Source organism: Arvicola amphibius, chromosome 4 (assembly GCF_903992535.2).
Source record: "Arvicola amphibius chromosome 4, mArvAmp1.2, whole genome shotgun sequence".
Classification (NCBI taxonomy): Eukaryota; Metazoa; Chordata; class Mammalia; order Rodentia; family Cricetidae; genus Arvicola; species Arvicola amphibius.
In genome coordinates, this window is record NC_052050.1 from 98867741 (window position 1) to 98891072 (window position 23332).

General features: G+C 49.8%; 1 protein-coding gene across 8 annotated transcripts in view; it reads left to right on the plus strand.

Moving 5' to 3' along the window:
- Ciita (class II major histocompatibility complex transactivator) overlaps window positions 1-23332 on the plus strand; it is a 52654-nt gene that overhangs the window by 17682 nt on the left and 11640 nt on the right. For 5 of the 8 annotated variants that reach the window (XM_038324729.1, XM_038324725.1, XM_038324730.1 and 2 more), the window contains exons 2-13: window positions 3934-4077; window positions 4245-4340; window positions 5730-5792; window positions 5934-6014; window positions 8555-8599; window positions 9490-9637; window positions 9776-9909; window positions 11460-11624; window positions 12324-12392; window positions 14522-16163; window positions 16959-17117; window positions 17991-18062. In XM_038324729.1, the coding sequence (XP_038180657.1) occupies window positions 3934-4077; window positions 4245-4340; window positions 5730-5792; window positions 5934-6014; window positions 8555-8599; window positions 9490-9637; window positions 9776-9909; window positions 11460-11624; window positions 12324-12392; window positions 14522-16163; window positions 16959-17117; window positions 17991-18062 (2818 nt within the window). Of the gene's footprint in view, window positions 1-3933; window positions 4078-4244; window positions 4341-5729; window positions 5793-5933; window positions 6015-8554; window positions 8600-9489; window positions 9642-9775; window positions 9910-11459; window positions 11625-12323; window positions 12393-14521; window positions 16164-16958; window positions 17118-17990; window positions 18063-23332 lie in introns of all 8 variants that reach the window. The other 3 variants (XM_038324733.1, XM_038324728.1, XM_038324726.1) reach the window with 2 other exon arrangements.

The window sequence follows — 23332 nt, forward strand, 5'->3', positions numbered from 1 at the left end:
CCATGTCCATGAATGCATAGCCTCCCCAGCTACTCACCTGCATCCCATAGCAGTCCAGGTCACCATCTTTGACTCTGCAACAGCACCTCATAGTCACTTAAAAATCAAAGCCAAAGTTTGTGTTCAGTCTTGGTAGGGTGCATTCCATGAATTTGGACCAGTGTGTGTTTGGATCAGCATGTCCATGATGACAGTGTCTTCTAGAGTGGTTTCCCTGCCCCATAAACTACAACACTCCAGCCATTATTTCTCTGTGGCTCTGCCCAGGCTCTGGCAGCCCTTTGGAGTGGCGTGAAGTTGGTATTACACAAGTTGGGTCAGTGTCTTTCACTCAGAAAAGTTGTTGGAAGCTGTTCTGTTTGCTTCTGTCTTATTGTCCTGAGGGCAGAACTCAGGGCCTTCCCATGTTGAGTGATGGCTCTCTATATGTCAACCCTGTGTTTAACTTTTGTTATGTACCCCAGACTGGCCTTGAACTTGCAATCTCCTTGCTGCCACTTGAAGCTGGTATCACAAGACCTTCCACCAGGCTTGGATCTCAGTGTTGTTGTTGTTTTGTGTGCTTGAGATGAGGAACTCATGATCCTCCTGCCTCGTCTTCTTGAGCAGTTGGTATTGCAGACCTGTATGATCACATCCAGCTACAACTGTGCTTTTGAACTATTCTGTGAAGCCCCTTTTAGAGAAAAGGAGTTCTGGGCTCCTCAATGCCCTTTCAAACAACAACTTTTTCTCATTTGTTAAAGGATCTGGAATCCTTGTAAAATGTCACTTGAAAGCCATTGTTCCCCCTGCAACTCTCTTATTTAACAGATGACAGCCTTGGTAACTAGAGACGGGAAAGGGTTTTCCCAGAGTCACACAGCCTCCAAAGCAGACAGGGCTTGGCTCTCAGGGTCCATGACTCTTGCTTTGGTCTTGTGCCATTGGATTGTTGTGAACTTAGTCATCCCATGGTTAGCTACCCTTGCTTCCTCTCCCACCTCCGTCATGGAAAAGCCCTGTGGGTTGCTGCCAGAGACCAAAACCAAATCTATTTCCAGTTTTTCTAATTACTATATCTTGCCATATACTGGGTGGCTGCTCTGAGCCCAAAGGAGCTAGGGAGCTGGGATAGAAATGCCAAGATGGTTGAGAGTTCTGGGACAGAGAGGACAAACTTGGCAATAGGGTGAGGACAACCAGAGGGCGAATTCCTCTCAGATCACCTTTCCCAACATCACACAGCTGCAGCCCCGTGTTCCCTTGACATCTCTGTGCTCAGGACAGTTGTGGCCCTCAGGTCACTCATACTGACCCTGTCCCAGTGACTATCCTGAGCGATCTTTTGCAGCAAGAAGGCTTCTGCCAAGCCAGAAGGACCTAAGACAGCCTCCAATGCAAGAGGCGCAAACCAGGAGCTGAAGAAGTCATAACTGAGAATTACTAGCCTCTAGAGGACAGTCAGGAATTGGGGTTGTTAGCAACAGCAGGTTGTATGATCTGAAGAGAAACATTGTGTTGGCCACATGAACATACATGTGTACGTACACACACCACTCAAATACACTCATTAGCTTAGGAAACAAAAACACTAATATCATGGACTGATTCAAGGCCCAGTTCTGAAGCCATACTTCAACCTGCCATTCACAGTGGCAACCAAGAGTCAAACAATTGCAGCATTTTCAGAGATTCCTGATGTGAACCTTCTCATGCATGAGCCTTCCAAGCTTCCTGACTTCAAAGGAAATACCAGACCTCCTGTTCCCTTCTAAACTCCAAAGTCCCTCAGCACAGCTTTCTGGTTTGTGTGTGTGTGTGTGTGTGTGTGTGTGTGTGTGTGTGTGTGTTAAGTGTGTGTAAATGCATGTATGCACTGGGGATGGAATCCAAGGTCTTTCACATGCTAGGCAAGTGATCTACCACTGAGCTACATCACAGCCCAGCCTCTCAATATTGCTTACGTGCCTCGGTTTCTCTTCTGTCTCTTGAGACCACCTGAAGCCCCTGAAGGAAGTGAAAGTCTTAGCTGAGAGTAGCAGTTTCCGTCAGTCTCCTCTGTGTCATGGTCTTGAGCCGCCTGCCCACTCTGAGACACAGGCCTGAAAGCCATTTCCTCCTTTGTCTATGGTACTTGCCTCCTCCTGCCCAATCCTAGTCCTCATCTTCTTCCATGAGCTCTTGGAACAGGGTCATTGCCCCCCAAACTCCAGACAGCTTACAGGGTGGCAAGAACACAGTATTGTTCACTTTTTTAAAAATTATATGGGCCTGGAGAGATGTCTCAAGTGTTGATGCTGCTTGCAGCTCTTTCAGAGGAGCAGAGTTCAGTCCTCAGCATCCCCGTCAGATTGCTCACAACTGCCTGTAACTCCATCTCTAGGGCTACAACGCCTTCTTCTGACCACCATGAGCACTTCCCTCACACGCCAGCCTATACACATAAAATATTATCTTCATAACTGCAGCACAGCATCAGCTACCATCACACTTGCTGTCCGTTTAGTGGACACTTTGGGAACCTTTAAGTCTTGAGTTCATTGAACCCTTCATCTCCCAGCATGGTCATTAACCCAAGTGAAACAAAGCAAAGCCTCCACTGTGGGGCTGGATTGGTGGAATGCACTGGGGTGGCCTCTTAGGTAGGCATGGAAACCTCAGGGAAGGGCAGTTTGCAGAAGGCCCATTCACCAAAAGGCAGCCCCTGCCCTCTGGTGTGCGCAGACATTTTTTTCAGAAGAGGAAATTGTCTTGTCACCCACATGTTCCCTTCTCAAGTAACAGCCCCTCCCATGGCTGCAGCAGAGGATGTGGCCTGCCACTCATTATCGTAATCTGGTTCTTCACCCAAGAGACAGGAATGTAATTAGTTAAGGTGTGATGAGACCTAAGGGGTGACATGTGTGAAGCTCGTCATACAACACGAGGAACTGGGAGTATCTGTGCGATCTTCCCTGCACTGTTCCTAGGTGCGGGAATGTGCTGCAGGCTTGGGGCAGGGTGCTGTGCTAGCTACCGGTCGGTCTCACCGCTGTGACAAAATACTTGACAAGAACAATGTGAGGGATCCTTGGCTTGGCTCACAGTTTGAAGGGACATTGTATCCAGAAGGCACAGTGACTGGAGAGGGAGGAAGCGGCTCACACTGCACCCACAACCAGGAAGCAGAGGGAGATGCATGCTGTTGCTCAGTTCTGAACCCCTAGCCCACAGAGTGATGCTGCTCACAATTAGGATGGGTCCTCCCGTCTCAGTCACTACAGTCTAGAAACTCACAGGCCTGGCCACAAGCTTGTCTCCTTGGTAATTCTAGATCCTGGCAAGGTGATAATCAAGATGAACCATTACAGGTGCGAAGTGGGCAGGGTCTTTCTTTGTTCATCCACACATGACTTGAGCAGTCTACCCTGGGCTGGGGCAGATAAAGAGGACCCTTCTTCACACTGGGGTGAGCAGGGTCATCTCTGCCTTTCACCCCTTTTGGAACTGCCGGCAGAGGAGAAGGTCTATTTCAGTGACTTTTGAAAAAATTCCTAAGCAAGCAGAAACATGGGGAGCATGGCCCCCAGAGGCATTGGGAGCCCTGGGTGTGAGTGGAAGCAGGGTTAGTGTGGCTAGAGGATCCAAATTGGGAGAGGAGAGTCCCTTCTCTGAGTCCCCCAACATAATGAACTTCCTTTGACTGGAGGTTTCCATGTGACTGTCACACTGCACCACGCCACCCTTGGCCTTTCAGGGTTCTCCCCATGTCTCCAGAGAACTGATACTTAGAGAAGGTAAGTCACTTGCCTAAGGCCCCACAGCTGGGCCTCAAACTCCCATCTCAGTGCCTGATGCCCCTTTGTTCATGACCTCTGGCTCCTTCCACTCCCAGCCATCAACAGTCTTGGATGTTCATGCACTGCCTTTTCCTACCACCTGTGAAACAGCTGAATGTGTCTTTCCTCCAAGGCCATAGTCTGTGTGCCACCATGGAATTGGGGCTTCCAGAGGGCAGCTACCTGGAGCTACTTAACAGCGATGCTGACCCCCTCCACCTCTACCACTTGTATGACCAGATGGACCTGGCTGGGGAGGAGATCGAGCTCAGCTCAGGTGAGCCTCTTTCCTCCCCTCTGCTGGCTAAGACAGTCAGCAAGCGTCAGGACCACGGACAGCTCCCAGCCCATTGCACTCCCCTCAACTGGAGACTGCTGCTCTCCTTCCCCATCATCCCTCCTTCCAGACTCCCAAGATTCACCCTAGGGGCTTTTCCCTTCCAGAGCCAGACACAGACACCATCAACTGTGACCAGTTCAGCAAGCTGTTGCAGGACATGGAAGGGGATGAAGAGACCAGGGAGGCCTATGCCAACATCGGTAAGACCAGAGAAAGGACAGAGAAAAAAAATCTCCTTCACTAACCTCACTGAGTCACCTTGAACAACAAAAATTTCCCTCCTACCAAAATTGTAGCTAGGGGGAGCAGTTAGGGCTGAAAGAGGACTGCAGGGAGAAAGGAGGAGGGAGCTGGGTCCCTTCCCTGATGACTGTCAAGCCAACCATGGCCTTTATGGTACTTCCCTTCCTTTCTTTCCTTTTCTTTCTGATTTTTGTGTTATGTTCATTTTATTTTATTTTTGAGACAGGGTCTTATCTAGACCATGCTGTCCTGCAACTCACTATACATCCCAGGCCAGTCTCAAACTCATGGCAATCCTCCAGCCTCAGCTCCCCAAGTGCAGGATCATAGGCACACACCACATGCCCTTCTCTGGCATCTGAGCCACTGAGTCTGCCATTGCAGCAACTGACACTGGCAGCTTGTTCATTGCTACACTGTATGGCCAACCAAGTCCTTGGTGTGAGAGCTTCCTGCTTACAGAGGAGGAAACTGAGGCTGAAGGAGGTGATGCAGCCTCAAGGCTGATGCACATGGCCAGGAGCAGATGTGAAATCGGCTGCCAGGGCTTCCTCACTTCCAGGTCCTGACTTCAGCATGAAAAGGAAGTGCCTGAGATTGAGCAGGTTGCTAAGGCATGTCCAGCTTTGAAAAGAGATTCAGGGCCAGAAGGGTAGCCCTATGGGTGAATGGCAATTGCCACCAAGCCTAATGACCTGAGTTTAAGGTGGAAGGAAAGAACTGATTCCTGCTAGTTGCCCTCTGACCTCTACATACATCCCATGGCACTGGTGCATGTGAGTACACATACACAAATATGCACACACACACACACACACACACACACACACACACACACACACACACTGAGTTCCTGCCCATGCAAATGTCTTCCCACTAGCTCCAAGTCACGTACCACACCATTTGCCATCACTTCTGAAGTGCTTCCCATCTACCATGTTGAATGCTCTGAACACACGTCTAGCTATTTGTGTCCACCTCTGGATAGTATGTGCTGTTTGTTCTCTTTGTTCAGATGAGGAAACAGGAACCAGAAACATTAAGCAATCAGCTCAAGATTGTCCAGCAAATGGAGCTAGTGGAGAATAAAGACCTAGCTTGAGCTCAACCCCAAGACCAGCATTACTGTTCTTCTTGGAGTTATTTTATGATGTAGATATGTTTTCATGAGCACATATTTTACTCATTCCATGAAAGGCAATGTCTCCCTGTTGTTCATTCAGCTTACACTCAGCCACCTTTATAGAGACCTTACTGTGCACCAGACCCAGGAAGCCCCTAGGCTTGACCCACGGCAGGACCTTTGGGAGACCTTCTGACTGACTTTGTGCTTTCTCCCCTGGCAGCGGAACTGGATCAGTATGTGTTTCAGGACACACAGCTGGAGGGCCTGAGCAAGGACCTCTTCAGTAAGTCGGGGGATGCTGATAGTGGCCCTGCCTCAGTTTCTTCCTGTCCTGAAGAAATGCCTGGCAGTCACAGCTACTCACTGTAGAGACCCTACTGGGGGCTCTGGGATTGTGACATGGGTCTCTGGTGTTTCTCCAAAGTAGAGCACATTGGAGCAGAGGAAGGCTTTGGTGAGAGCATGGAAGTTTCTGGAGAAGCAGGACAGAGGCCCCAGAAGAGACGTGAGTGAACCCCTTCTTGACCTAGTCTGGCCTTTCTCAGATCTAGTCCCTCCTTATCTCTGCAGCCTGCTGTGGTCACAATTACTCCATTAAGTCCTGTCTGCCTCCCACCACAACCCCTGCCACTGCTTCCCAGGGAGGAACAGGCATCTCATGAGCAAAGCTCCCTCCTCCTGGTAGAGTCTCTGTGGGCTGCTTCGGTTCCTGTTCCTCAATGACTTTTGAGTCCCACTTCCCCTTCCCTTGGGGTATCTGAGGGAGGTCTCTTTAAGCCAGGGGTATGGCCTCAGCCAGGATTGGGTTGGAATCCTGAATAGCTGTTTATGGGCTGTGTGACCTTAGCTAGGTATCTGCACCCCTCTGAGCCTCCTGCCCAGACTCTTGCCTACTTAGTCTGCCCTCATCTAGTGGTCATCGGTGCTTCGCCGTACAGATTATGGTATCCCTGCTTTGCTGACCCTCCAGCTGTCACAGGATACATTCTGAGAGGCCTGTGTGTACCATCCTTCCTCTTCTTCTGGCTCATAGAGAGACACTACATTGGCTACACTCTTTTCCCCATGCGGCAGCCCATGCAGACTGCCGCATTGCCCCTCTTCCTGAAGCATTTCCTCTCTTCCCGTAGTTAGGTCCTTCCAAAGCATTAGCCCACCTCACCCAGGAAGTCCTCCCTGACCACTCATCCACATAAAGTCACTGTCTTATTCACGTTTAGCTCTCTTCTTTAGTGTGTTTATTTAATGTGTATGAGTGGTTTACCTGCATGCATGTCTGTGTACCACATGTGTGTTTGGTGCCCACAGAGGCCAGAAGAGGGGGATGAGATATCTCTCCAGTTTATGTTTATTTCTTGTGTGAGGTTGGTGTGTGTGTGCATGAGTGCGTGTGTGCTATGGGGATGAAGCCCAGGCCTTTGGAATGCTACACAAACACTCTACACTGAGCTGCAACCCCAGGCCTTGCACACTTGTTTACCGGTGGGCATGGAAGTCTGGTGTGTGCTGTAATCTAGCGTGCCAGGAATGGGCAGTGGGAGAGTTTGCCTCCAGCCCATCCCTTCCTTAGCACTTCCCCCCGAAGGCAGTTTGTGTCCACCTCTCCCTCTGAATCTTGTCAGAAATACTCTACTCACCTGATCCACCCCCACCACATATACCAACATATATATGAACATACACTTACATATATGCACAATATACACACATGTACAAACATATGTACATATATACAAATACATATGCATACACTATTTCACTCTCTGCCCTTAGCATGTCTTGGATGGCATTTCTAGATTGCTGCTGGAGAACACAAGGATCTGTCTCCAGAATACCCCCCACTTCTCCTCTTCTTCTTCTTCTCTCTTTTCTTCTCTCCCTTCCTCTTTGCAAATTTCTTTCTTCCCTATTATTGTGTGTATGGGCACATGCATGCTATATGAGCATGTCCATGTCAGACAGCTTTGCAGAGTCAGTTCTGTCTTTTCAACTTTACATAGTTCTGGGGATTGAACTTGGGTCTCTGGGCTTGCATTACAAGTATTGTACCCACATAGCGACCTCACAGGCCCCTCCACTCTCTTTCCTTTTGCCCTTTCTCTCCTTCTTCCCTTTCTCTCTCACTCCTTTTCTTCCCTACACCCAACCTTCCTCCCTGCCAACCTCCCTCCCTCCCTCCTTCCTTCCCTTCCTGTCTCCCTCCCTCCCTGCCTCCTTCCATTCCTGTCTCCCTCTCTCCCTGCCTCCCTCTCTCCCTGCCTCCCTCCATTCCTGCCTCCTTCCCTCCCTGCCTCCCCACCTTCTTCTCTCCCTCTGTCCCTCCATTCTTCCATCCCTCTGTCCCTTCCTCCCTCTCTCCTGCTACACTGAGCTAAGGTATGAGTCCCTCTGTGAGCAAGCATATCTCCCCTCTTCTTGAATTCCATAGTTAATATTGGGACCTATGTGCCTTGAGCTGCTTCACCCATTGGTAGATTCCTTGATCCTTCTATCCATCTCCTTTTGGTGCCTTCCTAGTAAATTACAGCCTGTGATTCCCCTTGCCACATACCCACCAGCATCCTGACTCTTTCACATCTGGCCCAAGCTGGGTCCTTGACTGGCTGCCCCACAGTTGGCTGTACAGGCCTCTTGCTGAGGTACATGGTTTTTGCCACTGATCTGTTGAGACATTCTCTGCTTTTCACTGCTGTCTGCAAGTGGACAAGTGTTTGCAAGGGTATAGCATCCATAGAGGAAGCATTAACTCTCTCTGGCAGGCTATGGGGGCAACCTGGGCAGAGCCCAGAGCAGCGGGCTCCAACCTCACATGATCTGTGACTTTGTGCCTCTGCCTCTCCTCTACTCTCACCTACCTGCCGAGATTCTTGTAGCTGAGACTTGGACTCAAGCAAGAACTGGCCAACACCCTGAGGAGTAGGGAGGAAGTGGGGCACAGTACCTCAAGACCTCAGGCAAGGTCACATGACCTGTTGAGAACCAAGAAAGTCCCGTGGCTGGGCACATCCCAACCCAGGGCCACTGATCTCAGGGTTCTCTCTGCAGGCCCCACAGAAGAGCACGCTATGGACTCCAAGCACAGGAAGCTAGGTGAGATGGGCAGATGATCCAGAGAGCCACTTTTGGAGGAGCATAGGCCTCCTCAAATGTAGCACAAGCTGACATTGAACACCAGGAATCGGGGTTGGGAGCAGTTCGGGGTTAAAATGTGTGCCTATTGTGAGCAAGGTCCTAGGTTGTATTCTAGCACCATGGAAGAAGAAAGAAAGAAAGGAGGGGACAGAGGGGAGAAGGGGAAGAGAGAGGAAAAGAAAGAGAGGATGGAAGGAAGGGAAATCCTAAGAGAGAAACCAAGGGAGAGAGGGAAGGAAATAGCTCAGAGAAACAAAGTCACGTGACTAAGATCACACAGCTAGGAGAGAATGAGTGAGGTACAAACAGAGATGGTGATTCCTCAGCCTGCGCTGTGGTAGGAGGTTCATCTTCCGTCCCCTCCAAACCTCTCTCCTACTAGCTTCCATGGATCCCCCAAGATGATGGAGAGGTAGCTTCAGTCCTTAGGGAGTCCCAACCTGATGAGGGAGGCAGGACCCATCCCATCTCACAGCTCTCCCATTCAGTAGAAGAGAGTGCTGTGTCCACCCTCATGGGAGCATGTGGTACTGCTCCCATCCATTGGACAGAAGCTGGAGGCTGAGGGTAGTGCTTAGTCTCCCAGGGGTTTAGTGACCTGCTGTCTCCGAGTGGGAGGGGCCAAGTCATAGGTTTCTTGTGTGAGGTTTCTAGGAAGGCCCCTAAGCCCAGCCACAAGGAAAGGCTGGGTATTGTTGGCATAGATCAACAGCTGAGCAACCCAGCTACTTGGGGTCAGAGGGGGGAAGGCATTTCCTTTAACTCCCAAGAGAGAGATTCTTGCTGTCCTGGGAGGCCTACCCCATTCCAGGTGTCCATCCAGCCTCTAACCCACCCCTTTCTCACAGCCGAGCCCTCTTCAATGCCCATATTGACTGGCAGCTTCCTGATGGGACCAGCAAGCCTCTCCACCTTGCCTTACTTATCACCTGCTCTATCCAATCAAGAGCCAGTGTCCAGCCATTTATACCTAGAGGAAGCTGTTCAGACATCTGGTATGTTGAGGGATTGGAGAAGATGTGAGAAATGAGAGACCCTTGGGAGGGAGCTGAATGTTCACCCCACATCCCTAAACAGAAGTACAAAATGGGTGCTGTGGATGGTACCTGCTCACTGCCTCTGTCTCCTGCAGGCCCCCCCCCCTAGGTCCTCACTGAACTGTCGGGATCTCCCCATCAGACACGTCCAGCTTCTTCCGACTCTGCCCCAGGGACTTTTGCAAATCTCAGGGGCTGGCACAGGTCTCTCCAGTGTTCTGATCTACCATGGTGAGTGTACAAGCCAGCATCACAGCTGAGGGTCTCTCCTTCCTCCCTCCCCCTTACCAGCTCTCTCTCATTGCAGGCACTTGGAATTATAACACAGCACCTATTCATGAATCCTCCCTCCCCACAACACCTTTCTCTATTCTCATTTCCCCCAAAGTCAAGGTAGTCTGCATAGGTGACCAAACTCACAGCCTTCTGTGTCACTATTTTCTCTCAGCTTAGTTTTTCCTCAAAAAAAAAAGTTTAAAAAGATTTTGTCTTAATTTTGTATGTGTGTGTGTGTGTGTGTGCGCGCACACACACACACACACACACACACACGAGAATGCTTTATTGCAGTTCCTGAAGAAGCCAGAGGTGACTTCTCTCTGGAGTTGGAGTTACAGGTTGTTGTGAGCATCCTAACATGGATTCTGAGAGCCAAACTCAGGACCTCTGAATAAGTAGTACATGCTCTTTGCCACCGAGCTATCTCTCCAGCCCTTAAACAAACAAGCAAGCACCCTCAGCTTTGTTATTAAACTCAATGACACTCATTATGAAGCAAAACAATAAGAGACTATAGAGTTAACTGTCTCTTTGCCCCTCTTCAGTGTGTTGTGGGCAGTCTTGTGTGCATCCTTGCACGGCTCTCTCTAATTTGCCTTTTTTCTGATCAATTAAATGGTGCCTGTTGACACACCATACTGAGGCTTCCAATAAGCCCTGGGAAGGCATGTCTGGACTCTCAGGGATGAGGATGGTTACACTACAGTCCACAAACTCCTTTTAGGGTTGCATGACTGTTTCTATTTAAGATAATGGTGTCCCAGAAGCAAGGGAGCAACTTCTAACATGTAGGAATGCCAGGAAGCATCTGTCCTGAGTGCCCTGTGAGCTGACTGTGTCCACTCCACGGATGGGAGTTGGATGTAACTTGGGGTTCCCTCCCTAGGTGAAATACCTTCACTAGGAAGTTTCCTCTCTCCCCAAACTCACCGAGCACTCACCTCAACAGCAGTAAGAGATCATTTTCTGGAGCCGGATGGGAGAGACCATTGCCAGGAACACAGATTTACGATGCCCCAAATACCTCAATCCAGCGTGACAATAGCTAAATGAACTTTTAATAGTAACAGACCAAAGAGAGTTATAAGCCAGGTCATCTTTCAGATGCATTAGTAGAAACCCCAGGCAGGTTACAGCAAGGTAGGGTACCTCTGCTAGAGTCCTCGGATGCTACCTGCTGGCATTCTTAGCTTTGGGTGGGTGGAAAAGGCATCTCCTGGTGCATTGCCAAAAGGATTTTTTTTTACCTGAAGTCTTGAGGATGACAGGCCAAATACAGAGGTTTGGCAATTAATGTCTATGAGGGTGGGTGCTAAAGACACCCCAAGACAATTTGGCTCTGGACCTGCAACTTTTCAGAAGCTCTAGTTATTCAGTCGATGCAGCACCCCCACCCTGGGAAAGTCAGTTCACACTCCACAGTGTAGTTGAAGTGTAGTGACCCAGCACACTTCTGGATGAGTCCCTAACGGTTCTTACACTCCTCTTTTCCTTCTGTACAGGTGAAATGGCCCAAGTCAACCAAGCAGTCCCTTCAGGCAGCCCCACTGTCCCCAGCCTCCCCAAATCCCCAGGGCGGCCAGGCTCCACCAGCCCCTTTGCACCATCTGCAGCAGACCTGCCCAGTATGCCTGAACCTGCGCTGACCTCCCGTGTTAATGAGACGGGTGAGGACCGGGACTCTAATAAAGGCTTTGGAACCGAGACAGAGGGCTTGGGGCAGGATATTTCTCAGTCAGTCAGAGCTGCCTGAAGAGGTGGGCAAGCCACATACATTCATGGGTGACTGGTCATGAGGAAGGGTGTGTGAGGGAGGGTGTGTGAGGTCTGGTGAAGCAGGGAGTGTAACTGAGGGTTGGGTGACAACTGGAACATGTCTGTCCACCCAAGCAGAGCCACAAGCCACAGGCCTCCTGTTGATCTTTAGGGTGTAAGAGCACGCCCAGCCTGACTGGGCCTTCTAAAGCTGGAAGCCCAGGTTTTATTGAATCCCATGCTTTTAATTTTGCTTTTCTTTGTTTGGAGACAGGGTCTTGTTATACATCATCAGCTGGCCAGCAACTCAGTTTGTGCCTATTAGTCTGACTCTAAACTTGCAAAAATCCCCCTACCTCACCCCCTGAAGGCTGGGATTACAGATAGTACAGTGCCTGGCTTGCAGTAATCTTTAAAACACTGGTTTAAAAGGTGTTTGTTTGTAAGTACAGCTGGCTAAAATAAGGATCTCATATACAGTTGAGCTGTCTTCTTGTGACCTGGCCTTGGAGGCTCAGGCACATGGTTCTGTCCTCTGGATGCCCCTAATACTGGCAGGAGTTCATGGGGACCCTCCATACTCTGATTGACATTTGTTTCTCCATCCTCAGAGAACATAACATCCCCCTCCCCATGCCAGGAAGGTCCCGAGTCTTCCATCAAGCTTCCAAAATGGCCTGGTGAGTGTTACTATTGAGCCCTTCTGTACTGGAGACCTGATACAAAAAGCTTCACCCATGTAATACTTAGCCAGGCCCTCATCAGCACACTTGCTTGTTCATTCATTACTTATTCATTCATTTATCACCCAATTGATTTCCCCACTGTTGCAACGTCTGCTCAGCCATCCAAGTAGTAGTACACAGGACATAAGTCACTATTCCTAGGAGTCACCTGTGGGAACTGAGCTTGCATTGTGAGGGAGAAGATAGAAGAGGAGAGAGTGAGCTAGCGGGTGAAGGAAGTGCAGGGTAGTTAGAAGGGAAGGACTGCCAGAGGAAGTGAGAGAAAGCTAAGCCACTGGATGGTCCTTCTAGGCCCACCCCAAGCTTTGCATTAACGCCTTTCCAGCCCCTGCATCACCCCCATTTCACAGATGAACTGTCCTGAAGCATAGCAGGGCGTACAGATGTTCATGGCCACACAAACAAAGGAGGCAGGATTTGACTCAGACACATGGGCTCCCAAGTTTTAGCTCTTTTCGTTGCTGTTGACATTATTTATTCAGAGACAGACTCTCACTATGTTGCTCACACCCTTGACCTGACTCTGTAACTCAGGCTGCCCTTGAACTCACATCCCTACTGTCTCAGTCTCCTGAGCACTAAGATTATAGGTGTGCAACACCATGACCACTGCCTTCGTCTTCCTTTCTTCCTTTTCTCCTATTCTCTTTCTTTCTTTCTTTCTTTCTTTCTTTCTTTCTTTCTTTCTTTCTTTCTTTCCAACTTGCTATGTGTTTAAGGAAAACTTTGAATTTCTGATCCTCTTGTCTTTATGTCCCAATTCCAGGGATTATAGGCATGTACTACCACATTCATGGTTTTGAAACCCAGGGCTTCGTACTCACAAGGCAAATACTCTACCAACAGCTAAAATTTCACCAGTTCCATCGTCTTTTCAAAGGCCTTGAATTACATGTATTTGTTTGGTTTTTATTCAGTGTGTGTCTGCATATGTGTGTATATGTGTGTGCATGTGTCCGTGTATAGTACACACATCAAAGAATGTCTTGCAGGAGTCGGTTCTCTCCTTCCACCATGAGGAGCCAGAGGTGGAACTCAGGTTTTCAGGTTTAGCAGGAAGTACATCATTGTTAAAATGATGGATTTCATCCTGACAATTTCATACACACACACACACACACACACACACACATACACACACATATATTATTTTATTCGTACTCACACCTTTATCATCTGTTGTTCCATTTCCTTCTCTCCCAATGGTCCCCTTCCTGCCACTTAATGCTCTTCTATTTTCATGCTCCCCTACACACACACACACACATATACACACATGTATATACACATATACACACATGTATATATATTATCTATATCTATGTATCTGTCTCTGTGTGTGTTTCCAGGCTCCACATATAAAAGGAAACATGTGATATATGTCTTTCTGAGCCTGGCTCATTTCACCTAACATGATGAATCCACAAATAACCAATTCTCCTTCCAAACCACAAAGGGATGAGTGGCCCAGCCTAGTGGTAACTGAAGGGGCTGGGGAGCAGTTTAGTGGTAGAGGAAGTGCCCAGAATGCTGGACACCCTTGGTTTCATCCACAATAAACATCCTCCCCCCAGACACACACACACATACACATACACACACACCACAGAGTAGCCAGATATAGTTGAGTCTGAGGTCATCCTGGGCTACAAAGTAAGATTCTGAATCAAAAGCTACAAAAGGTTTTGGGACTGTAGTTCAGCCGGTGGGCTGTAGCTCAGCAGGTGGACTGCTCGCTTAGCATGAATAAAGCCCTGGGTTCAATCCCAAGACCACAACACTAAGGAGATGTAAGCAGGAAGACCAGAAGTTCAAGGTCATCTCAGCTATTAAGTAAGTTCAAGAACAGTCTGGGTTATATGAGCCCCATCTCATAAATAATTTAAAAGGCGGAAAGAAATGGATAAAAAGATAAAATTAATGGTGTGGATGAATGAATGGGCCGCTGACTGGAAATGGGCAGTGAATGGGAAAGTGGTGAGGTGAGAGGAGGCTCTGGCCACCTCCCCTTCCCCAACCCCTACTCTGCTAACTCTCTGGCTCACCCTCTCTGGCTTTCCTAGAGTCTGTGGAGCGGTTCCAGCACTCCCTGCAGGACAAGTACCAGATGGAGCCTGAGAGCCTGAGCAGTCCCCTGGTAACCATGGAGCTGGTACGGGCCAGGTTGGAGAGAGGCAGCAACAAGAGCCAGGAAAGGGAGCTAGCCACTCCAGACTGGACAGAGCGCCAGCTAGCCCATAGTGGCCTAGCTGAGGTGCTTCAGGTTGTCGGCAGCCGCCGGTGGCCACGAGAGACACAGGTGGTCGCTGTGCTGGCCAAGGCTGGCCAAGGCAAAAGCCACTGGGCTCGGATGGTGAGTCAGACCTGGGCCCGTGGCCAGTTGCCACAATACGACTTTGTCTTCTATGTCCCTTGTCACTGCTTGGATCGTCCAGGCGACTCCTACCACCTCCGCGATCTGCTCTGTCCCCCAAGCCTGCAGCCACTGGTCATGGATGATGAGGTCTCAAGTCATATTGTGAGGCAACCAGACCGTGTCCTGCTCATTCTAGATGCTTTTGAGGAGCTAGAGGCCCAAGATGGTCTCCTGCACGGACCATGTGGACCTCTGCCCCCAGAGCCCTGCTCCTTCCGGGGACTGCTAGCTGGGCTGTTCCAGAGGAAGCTGCTGCGCGGCTGTACCCTGCTCCTCACGGCACGGCCCCGGGGCCGCCTGGCTCAGAGCCTGAGCAAGGCAGACGCCATCTTCGAGGTGCCCAGCTTCTCTATTAAACAGGCCCAGACTTATATGAGGCACTACTTTGAGAACTCGGGGGCAGCAGGGGACCAAGACAAGGCCCTGGGCCTCCTGGAGCGCCAGCCCTTTCTCCTCAGCCACAGCCACAGTCCTGCTCTGTGCAGGGCCGTGTGCCAGCTCTCCAAGGCCCTGCTGGAACAGGGCACGGAGACCCAGCTGCCTGGTACACTTACAGGACTCTATGTCAGCCTGCTAGGCCCGGCAGTCCGAGACAGTCCTCCGGGGGCCTTAACTGAGCTGGCCAAACTGGCCTGGGAGCTGGGCCGCAGACACCAAAGCACCTTGCAAAAGACTCAGTTACTATCCGTGGAGGTGAGGACCTGGGCAGTGACCCAAGGCTTGGTGCAGCCCGCCCTGGGGACCACAGAGGACCAGCTGGCCTTCTCTAGTTTTCTGCTACAGTGCTTCCTGGGTGCTGTGTGGCTGGCACAGTGTGATGAAATCAGAGACAAGGAGCTGCCACAGTACCTGGCCCTGACCCCGAGGAAGAAGAGACCCTATGACAACTGGCTGGAGGGTGTACCACGGTTTCTGGCTGGATTGGTTTTCCAGCCGCGAACCCACTGCCTGGGAGCTCTGGTGGAGTCTGCAGTGACAGAAAGGAAACGGAAGGTTCTTACCCGGTACCTGAAGCGCCTACAGCTGGGGACGCTGCGTGCTGGCCGACTGCTGGAGCTGCTACATTGTGCCCACGAGACACAGGAACCTGGGATTTGGGAGCATGTAACCCACCAGCTCCCTGGGCATCTCTCCTTCCTGGGCACCCGGCTCACACCCCCAGATTCGCACATGCTGGGCAGGGCCCTAGAGACGGCCAGCCAGGACTTCTCCCTGGACCTTCGTCAGACTGGCATTGAGCCCTCTGGACTGGGGGACCTCGTGGGACTCAGCTGTGTCACCAGTTTCAGGTGTGGGCAGGATACAGGGAAGACATGGACTGTAGCTCTGGGGACCCCTATCCTATGAGCACAGCATCAGATGGGCAGGACAGTCCCCTCCAATTTTAAGATGATAATGCTGGGGGTCAGAGAAAGGTAATTAGCCACGCAGCCCGTGGGGGGAGAGTGCCATTGTTCTAACCAATATTTGAATGCCTGCCATTCACCAGGCGCTGGAACACCTCTGCAGTCTCAGCCTAGCCCATCCTTCAGATTGTCCCCATCCTTCCGTTGCCACCGTGTGCCACCATTTTCTCATGCTCAGAGACATGGCCCCCGTGTCTCTGCCTCAGCCTCCTCTTTCTCTCTGCTCTTTGTATTCAGTCCGCAGAGCAGCCTTCCCAGAATGAGAACGAGGTCGGGTTCCAGGGGTGCTCGCAGCCCTGCAAGGACACCCTGCACCTCAAATGGGCTCTGAATTCTTTCATTTGACTCATTCAAGTCCACTTTGCAGTTTGCTTGAGCACTTCAGGGTCTCTCCAGAAAAACTTCCTCCCATGTTCCCGATAAACAGATCTTACTCAAGTTATGAGGTCTGCCACAGGTGAGCCCAGAATTTAGCACTGAGCTTCCTGGCAGTCAGAGAAAAAGTGGGCCTTTTTCAAGAAAGGTAAAGCCATAAGGGTGGGTGAGGTCACGGGAGTTGGAGATCAAGCTAAGAAAAGAAAGGATCTGAGGATCTGAGATAGGCGGTCCCCTTATGGAGCCACACCCCTGTTGTGTAGACCGGCCAGCGTGCCTAGGTCTGAGGCCCTCCCTCCACAGGGCCTCCTTGAGTGACACAATGGTGCTATGGGAGTCCCTACGGCAGAAGGGAGAGTCCCAGCTACTCCAGGCAGCAGAGGAAAAATTCACCATTGAGCCATTCAAGGCCAAGTCTCCGAAGGATGTGGAAGACCTGGACAGCTTGGTGCAGACCCAGAGGTGAGAAGGCGAGGGGTAGGAGGTGGCTATGCGGATGGGCTGCATGTCACATGCATGTCCTGTCCACAGAGCTGCCTAGTGCCCTGACTCTTGGTATAGCCACCCAGGCCCTGCGCTGCAGTCCACTCAGACAGGGACACAGATTTTGCCCTTTGCTCCATTCTAAGCCAGACCCTTGGCTAAAGCCAAGGAGTAATCACCTGCTGGGGATTAACAAGGATCCCATCAGCATCTGCTAGCTGAAGGAACCCTCACTGCCTCTCACGCAACCTGGTCCCATTTCAGCCATAATAGAGTCAAGGTACAGAGGATAAAGAAGAGGGGATACAGCATCGCCTAAGACCTAGGTGTTGCTGAGTGCCTGTTTTTCTCTCTCTGAACCTCACACATGCTAGGCAAGTTCTCTATCACTAAGCTAATCTCCACTTTTAGTTTTTATTTAGAGACAGGGTGTTACTAAAAGTTGTTCGGTGAGGCTGGCCTGAGATTGGATATGTAGTTGAAGCTGGCCTCTGATTTATGATCCTCCTCTCATCCTCTCAAATGACTGGTAATAAATAGGCTCATGCCACTCTGCCTGGCCCTAAGTCTCTTCTTTTAAAAGTGTTTTATTTTTAACTATGTATATACATGTGTGTCTGAGTGCCTGTGAGGCCAGAAGAGGGCATCAACATCCCTTAGAACTGGAGGACAGGCAGTTAGGAGGCAAACTCTGGTTCTCTGCAAGAGCAATACAAACTCAACCATGAGCTGTCTCTCCAGCCCCCTAAGGTCATTCTTTTCAGTGGAGGATCAACAACAGCTCCCAATGAAGACAGTCTTGGAGGTACACCCATGGGGCTACCCCTACTTACTGAAGCCCTTTCTCTCTAGGCTGAGAAACCCCTCGGAGGATGCAGCTCCAGATCTTCCTGCCATCCGGGACCTTAAGAAGCTAGAGTTTGCGTAAGTGAAGGGTGGACAGTTGCCTCAGTTTCTGCCATCTTAGCTGATCTGGGGTCAGAGGCATGGTGAGTGGCTGGGCAGAGCTGGGATGATTCCTGCTCTCTCAGTTACCACTGGGAAAGCAGTGTCCATTGCTGGGTGTGACCTGTCTAGGTGAGTGCAGGAGATGCTCAGAACAGCAGAGAACTGGCCCATTTGCAGGACAACACACACGTACACCCCACCCCATATACAATGCACACACTTATATGTTTACACACTCACATGCACACATATAACACACTCACACACTTGTGCACACATACCTTGCACACACTCACTCATGCACTCACAACTCACAAACATATAACACAGATGCCTTACACACACACTCACATATGTATAAAATACACAACATACACACATATAATACACACATACACTGACAAGCACACATATAACACACTCATACACATTTGTACACACGCATGCCTCACACACATTCACATACACACATATAACATACACATATATGTGCACTAAAACACATGCATGCAAACATACACACTCACACACATGTGGATGCACACCCAGGAGCTCATGTTAATTCACTCATAAAAGCTCTTTGAGGAGCAGAGGCTGCTGTCCATGATGAACATGTGCCAGCAAGTTCCCTTGCAGGGTGGGCTGGGGACTTCCTGGAGGAGGTCTTGAGAAATTGAGATGAACTCACAGGGGCTGGAGAGGAAGTCTTGAAGGAATGCCAGTATTCCCAGACCACGACCTCGGTCCCCAGGACCTCAGTTTTGGCCTTTTCCCTGCTGAACTAGGAATTGCATCCTCTTCCTATGCCTGGGCTGATCGCTCCCCTGGGCACATGTACTCCCCCAGGGGAATGCAGAGCCTGGCCACTGCCCATTTAATTCAGGCATCCTTACTGTCTGCAGGGACTGGGTCCAGCCTGGGTGCTTAGTAGACTTACTAGGGTTCCCAGTCATGCACATGCTTAGACCCCACCCTACTTCATACTTGCTTCTCTGGGTGTTCCTTCAGTTAGAAGGATCCTTCTTGAGAAATTCTGCTGTCTAACTCCAGTGAGCTAGGGTCCAGCTTGCCTAGGTTTGGTCTAATTTGGCACTGAGAATCTCAGCAAACTGGGACCGTTGGTCTCCAAGCCTATGCAGCCAGGCCTGGGAGCCACCTTCCTGAGCAGTGCCACCAGGGTAGAAGGAACAGATGATGGAGCACAATAAGTTCTAGGGAATCTAGCATGGCTGGGTTATGACAGGGCCAGAACATGGGCCCTGAAGAGCCCCAGGAGTTACGTTGAATCTGACTGCCTAAACAGCTCGTCCCTGCAATGCTGGGGATTGAGCCCAGGGCCATATACATACTAGGTGAGCATTCTACCACTATATCACCAACCCATTTATTTGCCTGTTTGCTTATTTATTTACTTTTTAGAGTTTCATGTACTCCAGGCTGATTATATAGCCAGGTCAAGCTGTATAACCTTTAACTTCTAACCCCGCTGCCTCTCCCTCCCAAATGTTGGGGTTATAGGCACACTCCACCACACAAGCTTGTGCAGAACAAGGAATAGAACCCAGGGCTTTGTGCACGCTAAGCAAGCACTCCGCCAATTCAGCTACATTCTCAACTCATGTGTTTCTTATTTTGAAAAGGGGTTTTAATATTTAGCCCAGTCTAGCCTTGAACGTTTGCTTCCCCTTGCCTCAGCCCTGCCAAGTGCCCAGCAGTGAAGGTGCGCACTCCACCACCAGCTGTTACACAGCTTCTCAACTGCAAAGCATTTCCACCCCGGTATCTGAGACAGCTGGAGGAGGGCACTGCTATCCTCTCTCATTTACAAACAGGCATAATGAGACCTGAGAGAAGCACAGTTTGTTCAAAGTTATAAGCACCAGGTTAGCCTGTCTAGTCAACTGACAAGCTCTATCGATGTTTGTCCTGTTAGAGAGGAGATACGGCCAGCCAGGTGTGGTGGCACACACCTGTAACACCAGCACTTGGAGACCTTGGTGGGAAGATAAAAAGTCTAAGGCCACTCAGGACTACACAGAGAGCCCTTGTCACAAAATCAAGAGCGCCACCCACAAGATCCCCGGAGCCTTTTACAGACAGTCTCCTTCGTGGGAAGAGCTGTCTAGGAAGAGAGTCAGTGGGCAGATTTGGAAACTGAGGCGATGTTAGTGATGTGTCTGCAGTCCAGGCTGGTCACCCACTCACTGCCAGCTCCTCTGCACCCCCACAGATAATCAAGCCCCTCTTGTTTTCAACAGAACATAAAATGCCAAATTTGTAAAGAGGTAAAAATATTGCTGAAAAGAGGAAATGTCTGAAGACAGCCGCAGGGTGCTTTCTGGCTTTGAATTATTTTCAGCTTAAAAAGTCCCTCCCTGGAGGTCGGAACTGCGCTCTGGGTACCGGAGGTTATGGAGTGGAACAGGCTAGGGCCAGACCAACAGCCACCTACAGGCTGGAAGCCCCGAGACGGTTCTGAGGAAGAAAGGAAGGAAACAAAAGACTATTTTGGGTGTCCCCCACCCTGCCAGCCTCTTTGGCTGTCTGATCAGTCCACGTGAAAACCCCACATGTATGTGAGGTGCAGGTGGACATATGACACTTCCTAGTGTACATAAAGCGCTGGTTCAATCCCCAGCACGACCTACCTTGTGGCACACACCTGCTGTCCCGGCACCTGAAGGTAGAGGCAGGAGAACCAAGTTGGAGGCTTAAGCTAGAAAGCTCCTCAGGCAGGCTCAGAGCCTCGGCACTCCTCTCCCATCTCCCCTCCAGTCTCTTCCTGAGTCCCTGCCTACCCTATGCTCCTCCTTCTGGCCTTCAGTCTCCTGAAATGAGATTCAGCCCCAGGCCTTTGCCATGGCAGCACCTCTGCCCTGACTACTTTTCCTTACACAGCAGATCGACCCAAGCTAAAAAGTGGCATTGTGTGTTTGCTTATTTGTTTAGATACATGTATGTGCATGCATGCCTTGGTGTGCCTGTGGAGGTCAGAGGACACTTTGCAGCAGTTGGTTCTCTCTGTCGTGCTGGTCTCAGGCCCCAGTGCAGACCCCTTGACCCATTGACTGTGTATCTCAGGTTCTGAACTCCTTCCTGCACCGTTTGTAGCATTTCTTATCTCACAGACTAGAGCCTGGCTAATCCCTGTGATTATCTCTCCCCGCAATGGCAGCTCCATGCAGGTGGGAACTTCTGTTTGTTTGCTCATGGCTTTCTTGCCTTGGTCTGGTACCTGGCAGACAGGCAGTGAGATTAGGTGCTGGGTAAAGAGATGATGGCCTTTCTATTCCTGACGGCCTCCTGAGAGCAGTACAGAAGGACTAAGACCCAAGGGATCACAGGGGACCCCAGCACAAGGCTGAACCAGCTCTGAACTATGGCCTTTCCTGAAAGTTGGAGGTTTCAGAGTGTGGGCCCCAGACATGGAGGACATTCCATAATGAATTTACGTTACTATGTACAGTAATCTCTTGATGTTCACAAGTATGTTCATTTAAACAAACAAATATTAAGTGTAGTTAGTACTCAGGGAGCTGAGGCAGGAGGATGATGATTTCAAGGCCAGTCTGGGGAAGGAGAGAGAGAGAGAGAAAGAAAGAGAGAGAGAGAGAGAGAGAGAGAGAGAGAGAGAGAGAGAGAGAGAGAGAGAACCTCAAATAGCAATCATAAGAATCCCCACTGGTGTTGCCATAATTTTATCAAACAACGACTATTTCAAAAGAATTCATGCTGGTGGCACAGCCAAGAAGAGCCCACACGTCAGGAGGAAGAACCATCTCCGGCAGCTGTCTTGGTCCTCACATGTGTATCTTGACATACGTGTGCATGCACACAATGAATCAATAAGTAAGTAAGGTAATAAGTTAATTAACAAAACAAGTTTAAGTCCAAGGGCTAGGGAGACAGCTCAGAGGTTAGGGGTGCTTGCTGTTTTTTCCAGGTACCCAGGTGCAGTTTCTGCATCGAGGAGCTCACCACAGCCTATAACTCCGGCTCCAACGGCTCCAAGGTCTCCTGGCCCCTACAGCCACCACCCGCACCCCACATGTGACGTGCAGTGCACTTACATAAAAATACATTTTAAAGGCTCAAAAATGTAATTTTAGACTAAAAGTTCTTTTTAATTATATCTTATAATTAACTAAAATCTAGAACAAAGTCCTTTACACTGAATATATTTAGCCATTTTTTAGAAACCAAACCATGGTCTCTGTGCTGTCCTTATCTTATTGGTTCCCTTGAATACTGGTCAATCAGGCTGTGTGAACTTGTATGAGTTACCTAACCTGTGCCTTGGCTTCCTAATCTGTAAAATGGGGGTAAGAGGACCCTCAGCTCAGAGCTGTGATTTACATGCAACCTAAGCTCACAGGCTTAGCACGTGCTAAGTATTCAAGAAATGGTTCTCTCTTTCTTGTTCCTTTGCTCTCACTCTTTTTGAGACAGAGTATCATACAGTCCAGGCTGGATTCAAACTCTATTTAGCCAAGGATCCTTCTGTCTCCATCTCCTGAGAGCTAAGAACTCCACCAACTGAACTGTCTCTCCAGCCCCCATCCAATGTGTGTGTGTGTCTATGTGTGTCTCTGTGTGTGTGTGTGTGTGTGTGTGTTATTAAAAAGCAAAGAAGAAGTCTAAAGAGAGAGAGAACTCAGTGATAAGGTGCTTGTGGGAGGGCCTGAGTTTGGGTCCCCAGAACCCACAGAAAAGCCTGGTGTGGATCCTAGCACCGGGGGAGAGAATTTCCCAGTTTGCTAAATCAGTGAGATTTGCAGGTTCAGTAAGACCCTATCTCAAAAATAAAGTAGAAATTGAAGAAGATCCCTAACCCTGACCTCTGACCTCCATATCTATGCACATGAAACTCCCCCCCCCCGACACACACACGGGAGGGGGTAGATATTTAAAAATGCAAAAACAAGCTGGGCTGTAGTGGCACACATGTTTAATCCCAGCACTCGGGAGGCAGAGGCAGGTGGATCTTTGAGTTCAAGGCCAGTCTGGTCCAAAGACTGGGTTCTAGACAGCTAGGGCCACATAGAGAAACTTGTCTCAAGCACACACACACACACACAAATGCAAATGCAAAGACAGGCGATCTGGTGTGACCTTGAGAATGGACCTTGGCTGGCACTGGGGAGAACATCGCAGTGCATGTGAGGGTATGTGACATCAGCAGGAATGAGACCTGGCTTGATGCTGAAAGTGGAAAGTGAAGTCAGGAAGTCTCAGCAGGCCTCTCA